At 29.9% G+C, this 10,917-nt stretch overlaps 1 protein-coding gene across 1 annotated transcript; it reads right to left on the minus strand.

The window, feature by feature from the left end:
• Positions 1 to 8,068: 8,068 nt before the first annotated feature.
• LOC115981506 (protein RICE SALT SENSITIVE 3) lies at positions 8,069 to 10,613 on the minus strand. Its single transcript, XM_031103696.1, has 8 exons — positions 10,156 to 10,613; positions 9,989 to 10,039; positions 9,722 to 9,898; positions 9,494 to 9,599; positions 9,317 to 9,358; positions 9,178 to 9,234; positions 8,268 to 8,883; positions 8,069 to 8,177 (listed from the first exon to the last, which is right to left on the minus strand). Exons 1-7 carry the CDS (start codon positions 10,290 to 10,292, stop codon positions 8,380 to 8,382), a joined length of 1,074 nt encoding a protein of 357 aa, XP_030959556.1. The 5' UTR covers positions 10,293 to 10,613; the 3' UTR covers positions 8,069 to 8,177; positions 8,268 to 8,379.
• Positions 10,614 to 10,917: the final 304 nt, after the last annotated feature.

The raw sequence follows: 10,917 nt of genomic DNA on the forward strand, positions 1-10,917 counted from the left end.
CAAATATTGGGTAATCCTAACATCATCCCCCAAAAGGAAAAATCATCATTAAAGGTGTTAGTCTCGTACAAAATATTTCTTATTGTAAGGACATATTAGAAGTGTTAATGAATCGTACCATATATTAGTGTGTATCCTATCATATAGTATAATTGGACATATTGTACAATATAGAGACAAGGGGGTTTAAAATGAACCTCTTTTTATTTTTATTTTTGGGTGGTGTTAAATTTTGTGTGTTGTTGGAGTCTAACAAGTTGTTAGGCTTGTTTAATAAGCTAGAATGTCCCTGATTTTATTATTTGAGTCCAACAAATTATTGGGTTACTTAATCGAATTCTTTTCCCCTCTTTTCTCTTTCTTCTACGAAGTTTGGATTATACACTTGATTTTCATATTTACAAATTCCTTTTCTATGCTATGAATAATGTATTAATTGTCAATATAATTATTTTTTATTTTTGTTATTATTGTAATGAGTCTAAGAAGCTGGAATAAGAAAATATAGTAAATCTTGACGAAGAAACAATTTCATAAAATGATGAACATTATGATAACATTGATTGAGATAGAGTTGACTAGGTAAGGAGATGAATATGATAAAAAAATTATTATTTTGGCCCTATTTTTAAATAAGGGAAATAAGCAAAACCAAGTGAGAAGAGAACAAGGAATATATATATATATATATAATAGGTTCATATATTATGTATTATCACTTTTGAGTTTAATAAATTTAAATGTATATGTTATAAACATGTGTTAATTTAATTAATTAATTTTTTTAAAGAAAATGCTAATTTAATTAATTAATTTTTTAAAGAAAATGTTAATTTAATTTAATTAAATAAACAAAGCTAATGTTAATTTAATTTATTTAGTTAGTTTGGTTGAATATTATGATATAAGTAATGATTAAATTAGTCATTAATTAAATATATTTTAAACTTATAATGAATATTTTATATGTATATCTATAATATACAACTATGATTAAAGGGTTATAAAACCTTGTAACATAAAAACACAATCAAACACCAAAAAGGTATACTACAAAAAGAGGTATGGAGAAATCTGATATTAAATAATCAATATTTATCTATATAGGTGAAGCTGAGAGAAACTCAAATTAAAATTTTAAATTAGAGTTCTAACTTTGCGTCATGTGTCCTAAATTATTTATTTTTAAAGAGTTTTATTTCTTAATTTTAGAATCAAATATGAGACGCCAAAGGCCTTGTAGCTGAATTGACATCTCCCAATGTACAAAGTGCTTGAGAGTCTAGGGGGGAAATGATTCGAGTTGCGGGGTTAGCAGCATGTTGTAATTATTTCTCAAAAAAAAAGAAAAAAGAATCAAATATGAGATCTTATCATAAATATTCATCAAAGTAAGTTATTAAGTACAAAAACTAAAGAGTCTAAAATAAATGAATCTTAAAAAATAAAAAGTGCTTCACAATAATTAAAAAAAAGAGAATAATTTATATTTTATACCTAATAATATCTTTAGAATTTTTTTAAAAGTTAATAAAATATAAAAATGACAATCAATAGTATTTGTTTTTTTTTTTTTTTTTTTTTATTTATTTTTTTGTGTGGAAACAACTATCAATAACATTTAAATTATATATATATATATATAAATGAATGAATTATATTATGTATCTTATTGTATATCTTTAAGTGTATCCATGCATATGTATGGGGTTACAAGTTAATTATATATAAAAGCAAAAATCTCATGTGAGAGAGTATTAAATTCTGCCATATCACGCATTTTTTGAAATTTTCCTTATTTAAACTTTTACCTTAACAAAGTTTGCATTATATTAAAGTAGTAGTGCATTGAATTAGTCAATGGAGTAAATGCATATATTAATTATTTATAATTGTGCATTAATTATTTTTATTAGTGGGATTTATATTATTACTTTTATAAATTTTATATAATAAGAAAAAGGTTTTATTTGGAATAATAATAATAATAATAATTATTGAAATATGATATTTTTAATTATTTTTTTAATGTTATATTAAAAGGATTATTTTATGCAATTATTCTTCGTGTTAATAGGATGACATTCTTCTTCATGTAACATATTAAAAAGAGTATTCCATGCAATTAAAAAGATTATTAATAGGATACATATATTAATTATTTTAAGCGGTGCATTAATTATGTAATTATAATGAAATTTTGATGTTAGTTTTATAAGATTTATATGAGAAACAATTGATTTGAAATATGACATTCTTGATCAAATATTGTTACTTTTGCCACAGTTAAAACATAGTTCAACAAAAGAAGGAGAAAAATTTAATAGCTCACAATTAGGAATGTAAAAAAAAATTATTGAAGAATATTGCATTTTTATTTATTAAAATGATATTTGTATTCTTAGGTAGGCATGAAACATGCCTATTTATATTAGTCTGTATATCATTCAATTTTCAAATTTGTTAATATATATATGGTATGATCAAATCATTACACTATTCTTATTGTCTTTCTATTTTGCCCATAAAAATAGAATGCTAAATATTACAAATTCTTACAAGAAATATTGAAGGAAACTAATAACAAAATGTACCACAAAATAGCCTATGATCATATGCTTCTGTTTGGCATTTTAGATTGTATAAGAAAGAGTTTCTAGTTAATCCCTCACTACTCGCTTTACCTGGTTGCTTAAAAAAGAGTTATTGTTGTATGGTTTAAAGTTTTAATTCTGCCAATAGGTTAATTTGAAAAATTCCAAGGCTTTGGGTGCAAGTATTGGCTAAATCAAGAATAGTGTTTTTGGTAACAAAATAAAATATTTTCTAGTTATTATAATAAAAATAAAAATTGGGGCATAAGAAAAAAAAAAATCAGAGAACATTAATAAGACTGAGATGTTAACAAAATTTGAAAAAAATAAAAACTTACGAATTTGGTATAGATCTGGTGGATCTCTCGCACCGCTTTGAATTTAAGAAGCCTACAGTGCAAGGGATTTGGAGGTGCAATTTTTATATAATTATGTAGGTACAGGTGAGGAAAAGACTGAAAAGTATTCAATGCAATTCACTAAGATTATGAAAGACATATTGTTATGGCAATAGAGCCAAAGAAATGAGAGGCAGTTAGAGAAGCTTCTTTGAGATAGAAATCTCCATTGGTGCTTGATCATTAGCTAGGAAGGAGTCTTGCTAAGTATCCCAGCAAGAGAAAGATGATGATATAATCGCATCTAGGATAGTGAAAGAAGTTGGAAAGAGAAGTTGACAAAAGACCAATTATTGGTAGGAAAGGGCAACATATTTAATGCAAAGTTCTTAATCATGGAAAGTAATGGTCTATATATGAGGTTTACAAGGGGTAGATACATATGTAGTGTGATAACGGAAAAGCCAATTTTTAGGAAAAAGTGGAAGAAATTATGGCAACCATATTTGGAGGAGATAACTTTGAAGGAGGGCGACACTAAATCAAAACAATGTAAAGAACAAATGAAAGACTAATGATGTATCACAACCGTGATCTATCCCTCAACATTTGGTGCCACAAAGTGGAGGTTGAAGAATATTAGTTTGTTGATTTTTCCTTGATAATGAATAGAGGTCATACAAATTAAGTGGGAAGATATCAACAATCTTACTATTGAACATATTTTAATATTTTGTTTGTATTTTCCTATTATATAATTAATGAATTATAATATCTGATATTTAATAATAAAAACATCCCTCAATTTAGTAATAGTTTATTAATAAATAATCTCCTAAACTAGATTTTGACTAAAATTTCTTGTAGTTAAATAAGAGATTTGAGGCTTGAACTGTTTACAGCAAAAACTAATGAGTGTTTTTGGTATAATAATAAAAAACAATCTTCATGGAGTGGATACAATAGGTTGAATTCTTTTTTAAATAAAAAAAAAATCTAGATTTTGACAATTATCAAGGGTAGGTTATACCCTATAAGAAACCAGAACATAACTTATAAATTATCCAGGACATTCTCATTTGAATTTCATTTCTCTTCTTTACATAAGTCCTTGTAAACTTTAATTAATCATTGCGACACCATCAATATTAAAGAACTTATTCATTTGGAGTAAGGTTTCACATCCCCTCGATTGACTGATTACTCAGTGCAATGTCGCATCCGTTTGTAATTACGTGAGTCATTACTCATTATAGTGTGATATGCTTGCCTCCTGTTATGCTGTGCGAGACATTATTACCTCATGATTTCATTCTTCAAAGTTCAAACTCAGACAAGAGTTGGGGTAATGCATCAACAAGTTCCACTTTCGTATGCATTTTTTATGGGATCAATTAACTCAGAGCCAGTGATGGAGCCAAAATTTTACTATATACTATGTTAACTTCCTACTATGTATAGTAGAATAAATAGTACCAGAAAAATTTAAAATGAAAATTAAGTATTTTATAACCCTAATATATGTAATACAATATATATATATATATATATATATTACACTTGATAAATTATATAAATATTAACAAAAAAAAATTGGAATTTTTAACTTGTTTTTAATTAATAATATTTAGGCATTAGAAAAGTATAGAAATAAACAATAATTAAAAAGCTAAGGATCTTAATTAAAATTACAAATCATAAAGTGTATGCACTAAAACCCTTATTTGTTTATAAGAAAACCAAACTACATTAATCTTAACTTGTTTCATCTTAATATTTTAATTGATTAAAAAAATTAATATATAGAATAAGATTGTGAGTCCATTTGTCATTATAGGAGAAGGTTTATGACTCTTACAATTTTTTTTTTCAACTTTAGGGGGTCATGGGAGGACTCTATCTTTAGTAATTTCATCATTAAGATATAAGACATAAAATTTATAGGATATTTAAAAAAATAATAATAATTTGCCCCCAGTAGATCCACCATTGCTTTGAGCCATCATGGGCTTGCCCTTCAGAGGCTAAGAAATTTCACGAGTATCAAGAAAACTTCATCTTAATTAGTTCTTGAAGGGTCTTAATTTGTGACAACTTTGAGTTCATTCGTAAGCAGTTACTTCATTTTTCTCTTTTGACCCAATGAGCTTGTATAGGAGAAGACTAGTTTATAATTTACATACATATATTGTTCATAGGATAGTCACACTATCTCCACCTGCTTACTCATCCGGGCCTCCTAGACAAAATGGACATATTCCTATTTGGCTCTAAGTGATCCAGCTCTAGCACTGATCACCTTTTTTACTCTAGCACCTATGATTGTCTCCTTTAGTCCTTTGCAGTTGAGGCCTATTCAAACCTTTGCCTTATCCAACACCTCCATTGAAGCTTCTTCTTCCATCAAACCTGCATTCTCAGTAGCTGAACTAGAGACACTTCTCAATCGGGTCTCATTCGGTTCTCAAGGTGAATCCTCTTCTACCCTCTAAATTACTAAACTTGGTTTTTGAACTCTTATTTTTCATACGATGGATTTTGTAAGCTCTAGGCATTTCCTCCTCAACATCAATTCCTATCTACTGCCATAATAGGAGTGCAATTTAAATTGTCGCACAATGAAATCTTCCATGAATGAACCCAATCACATGTAGATCAATTGTCACATTGTTCGTCACTAATTGTTTTGGGGACACCTTGCAATTGAATCTATTTCATTTTATGATCAGGTGGCTAACATCTTTACGAAGTTTCAAACATTTGGCCGCTTGTATTGAAACTCAAATTGGTCTTTCATGGTGTCTAGATTCAATTTCTAGTACGACTGTGTGCACTACACCTATACTTTGCGCTGAAATTGTACTTTGTACCATTAGACCTTGGACATTAGGCATATATAAAGAGGCTCTTTCTATGCATCTTAGATGTGTAATAATTCTCCAAAAAAAAAAAAAAGATGTGTAATAAAAGTAATATAATATGTTCATCTTTTCATTTAGAAACTTTTTATTTTTATTTTTTATCTTTTTGGTAAGTAAGGTCATGAATATTAAGCGTGTTTCAAATTTTAGTTAATTTTTTTTTCATGAAATCTACGTATTAAAGCACACTTTTGACCCTCAAAGACTAGAGTTATTTTCATTTTGAGCCTTCATGTTTGATTTCGTTTCATATTGGCCATCCCATCTATCTTAGTTAGTAATCTAGCGTTAAGGACAGATAGGTGCTTAATAATCTGGCCATTAGTTAACTGTTAGACTATCAACAAAGATGGATAGCATGACCAATATAAAAATGGAATTAAATATGGAGGGTTAAAATTTTTAAAACGTAAAAGATAAAATAAAAACAGTACCAAACTTTAAGGACCAAAAATGTATTTTAATCAAATCTATATGAAAGAATTTCTAGTTAACATGCAAGAGAAAAAGGGTTTTCTAGTTAATCAAATCTACATTGTTGCACTTTTTAGTATTATAGCTTTAGAAGGAATTAGTATGCCCGTAAAATGTACGGATTAATTAAAATTTATATATAAATAAAAATATAAATTTTGTGTAAAATAAAAAAAATATTTTACTAATATCACCCAAATTATCTTAATATTTAGTTAATCACTTGAAATTTTAATAGAATTTTCACTTAGAGTAAATTAATTTTCTTAATAATTAATGAATTACATGAAAAAAAAAATGTTAATTTTACATGTAATAAGTAGATATATTGAGCCATTAGATATAAGAATGACATGTAGTATGCAAGTTTTACTTTATTAGAACACAATACTATGATATATAATCAAAATAAATTTTAAATTATTTGAAATTTTTTGTACCAGAATTTTAGTTGAAGTAAAAATTTTATATTTTTTTTGAAAATTAGATAATAGAGTTTTACGGTTTTACCTAGAATAAATTATCCTAACAATCAATAAGCCACTTGATATATTGGTATTACAATTTAATTTAAGATAAATCATATAAATAATTAATGAGATTATAGCCATTTCACAAAACCACGATTTTTAAGACCCAATTTTATAATATAGTTAATGAGGAATAGTATTACTTAATAATGATTATCTTATGATATTTAGCCCATAATTTCTAATACATTAACCAATGGCCACAACCTTTTTGAGATGAAGAAAAGACAATTGGCCTTGTCTCTTACATATCCCTTCTTCCTACTTGCAGATTTTAAAAACTTTTATCACTTTCAAGCTTAATTAACCTGCATTTTGTTTATTAGTTACCCTTCAACACTTAAGTAGCTATGCAATTCATGCTGGCTATTTGAGATTGCGTAAAATTTGGATAAAAACCATGCTTTTTTTTTTGTTTTTTTTTTTTCAATTTATTATTGAAGGGGATGCATAATGGGTAATAGATGATTACCTCTACCATTTTAAGCGATCAATGAACGAAGGATATGAGATGTTTGAGATTTCAATGTATGCCAAAGAATGGAAGAGAAATTGCTTAGGGATAGTAATGGGGGGGGGGGGTGTGGGGAGGGGATGGAGTGGGACTAAGAGAGAAGTTAAGATAAGTATTTTGAAGATAGCAATAAAATATGTATAAAAATACATATTATAATTAGATATGTATAGAAAAAAATTACACTGTATGTATAAATAAGTTAAATGTATGTTTAATAAAATATGTATATATACATTTAGAATGGGGTAGTGTAAAACATGGTTGGGTGAGCAAATCTTGTTCTCGTTTTGTCACTTCTTTGGGATAGGGAGAAATCCACATGGGATGGAGTGTGATAGTACTAGTGATATGGGGTAGGTCTTTTTTGTCATCCCTATTTGTGAGCCATTTATTGGTTAGATTAAAGACTCTTCTAGTTGAATTTGTCCAACATACTACTTGTTTTTCATTATAAATATTAATAAATTTCTATCCTTCAAAAAAAAATTATGTCATATGACAAAGATTGCATTGGACTTAGATTATAATACATGGCAAAAAATAGACATGTAACAAGATCCTGAATGGTCTAGTGCACGGGATCCAAGCCAAGTCCTATGCTCTCTCTCTCTCTCTCTCTCTCACACACACACACACACACACACACACACACACACACACACACACACACACACACACACACACACACACACACTAGCTGGAAGATTCTTCAAATTATATCATACTAGGACTAAGAGGGCATTCACGTACAACAAGGAAAGATAAAAGCCGCTTATCAAAAAAGAAGAAGGAAAGATAAAAGCCTAGCTAGCCTACTAGAAACACTAGCTGGAAGATTCCAAATTATATCATACTAGAAACATTCACGTACAACAAGGAAAGATAAAAGAAACCTAGCTAGCCTACTAGAAACACCAAACTGAAACTTAAGCATTCTAAAATCGTTAGGAAGCAATCCCCTAATCTTATATATATAATCTCTAATAAATTTTTAAGCAGTACCACTTAAAATCCATTGTTGAGTCCGCTGCTAGTTACATTCTCATCATGCTGGTTCTGATGGAAATGTTGTTGACGCCTATATGCAGAACTGCTGCTCTCACCCACATCATGTTCTGGCCTATATATCTCTTCATCAATCTCCTCTTTGGCCACTTTTTCAATTCCCATAAACTCCAATGGCCTTAAACATGGCATAAACTGTACTGGCTGCTGTGAAGGTGTAGTGGGTGGAACAACTGAGGGAAGCTTTGAAAGAAGGGCTTCAAGGCTGCTCATGGAAGGTGTTATTTTCAAAGGCAGGTTGTATTGGTCAAAGAATTCGGCTCCTGAAGGTGCAACAGTAGTAGTTGAAGTGCCTTGGAAATGCCATGCTTCTGGGGTGCTGTATCCATCAACTTTGAAAGGGTATGCTGTGGAAGATGGGTGAGGTAAAAGCACACCTGGGATGCTTTCAATGTAGCCGAATTTCTTTCTTAGTAGAACAACGTAGTTCAGGTCTTCAATCACCTTGAATATACCAAGAAAAAGCAATGAAAAGAACTTTGAAGTACGTATTATATACAATAAAATAAGTTCAAAAGTCCCAATAAATTTCACAAAATTTTCATAACTTTTGATGTAGAAGGTTGTGATTAGTGTATAAGTGATGTCAGGGATGATTCTATATGAAAATGATGTTACACTTATCACAATATGTCATTTCATTTCAACTAATTGTAAAAAAAAGTTTTATTTCTAACATTGATCACAATTGTCTGAAAATTGTAACCTAATTGAGAGAGAGAGAGAGAGAGAGAGGACCTTGTGAATGGCTCCTAACTGGACAACACCTTCTCTAACTGCAATCAAAGCTATGGTCTGCAATATATACTTTTTGAATCAAACCAAGAAAGTAGGTCTACCTAAAATACTTTGAAGCTGTCAGTTTTAAATGTAATACCTTTATACCAGATTGGAACTGTGCTTCCCATGTCCTAGGGTGCTGTAAGAATGGAAGTGAAACACAAACTTAATATATAACATGAAATAACAAGCTATCTAGTTCAAGTATGGCTTGAAATCACAAATTTATGTAAGCTCTAAGGGTAAATAATAAATATATGAAGTACACGCTTACTGAGTCCGCTGAGTTGTGCCATGCTGACAAGAAATTAATTTCTTGGTCACTTGGCTCTTTCTGTATCCACTTGTGACTATGATCTGCAGCTACTTTTCCTATCAAACTGATCCATGTAACCAAATCAACTCTATTTCTATCTAAAAGAGTTTTTACGGCTAATTGAATTGAAGCCAATACCACAAAAGGTAATGAGAATACAATTATTTAGGAAAAAAACTCACTTACCCTTCTCCATAGTTGTAGATCTCATGGGACATCTTGAAAAACAGCTCTGGTTGCAGACCTTGGTATTGTTGAAACTCACAGTTCCCATAAACTGATGAGCCAGGGCAATCTCCTGAATTTATATCAGCTGCTGATGAAGCAGCAAAATTGCAGAAACCATCTTCCCAAACCAATATCCTGACAATCAAAATATATCATAATAATCCCAAAGAAGCAATATGCACTGCTAGTTATACACAATATAACTTGTTAAAGTAAAGGAAATACCAATTTCTCCTGTTTCCTCTTGACCTGTCATAAGCTCCTTGTCCATCCCATCTGTTATAGCATGACATTTAAAAATCATATGATTAGTCAATATATGCAAGGAATAGATTGATATGATGGCATGAATGTATGTAATTTGTTTTAATATGTGAAAGTATTCTCCTTACTTGGGTGGGGGGTAATTTCTTGGTAGGATCCTCCAGAAGACTGCATAAACCCACTGAGAATTTTCATGGAGGCATAGACTTCTGAGGGTGTGCTGTAGGAGATGAGTAACAGCTAATGGGTTGAGATGTTCATCCATTGGCTCACAACACTAATACCCCCCCTCTCTCTCTCTCTCTCTCTCTCTCTCTCTCTCCTATATTAATCTCTATCTTCAAGAGAAGGAAAACCACAACATTCTAGCCTAAAAGTCTCTAGTTTATACCTCCACCGAGTTTAAGTAACTATTAAATACTCTCGGACTATAATTGATGCGTTACTTCAAAGTGTGTATGTGTGTGCGCGTGCGCGTTTGGAAGTGTATTATATCACACTTTAATTTTTACCAAATTAATTTTGATTTCACTGAGGCCCACAAGTTATTTCCCTTCCCGATTCCCAACGATCTCTTTTTCAATCCTCCATTCAAGCCTAGCTACTCTCCCAGTACCAACCTTTTCTTCCCTGCCCTCATATCAATTATGAATTAGCAGAGAGAGAGGACCAAACCTTATTATTCTCAGAATACATCATGAGTATTGAGTAGCTCCATTTCTTCCCAACCCCAATGTACATGTTTTTTTTATTTTTTATTTTTTATTTTTTTTTATAATTTTTTTTTTTAATACCATTTTGATTTCTGACACACCAAGGCAGGCATTACCGTTCATTATTTCAGTCCCATGAAAACTTCTTTTCCCCCTCTCCTTCATTTATTTTGCCAA

The sequence above is a fragment of the Quercus lobata genome, chromosome 3 (genome assembly GCF_001633185.2).
Source record: "Quercus lobata isolate SW786 chromosome 3, ValleyOak3.0 Primary Assembly, whole genome shotgun sequence".
Lineage (NCBI taxonomy): Eukaryota > Viridiplantae > Streptophyta > Magnoliopsida > Fagales > Fagaceae > Quercus > Quercus lobata.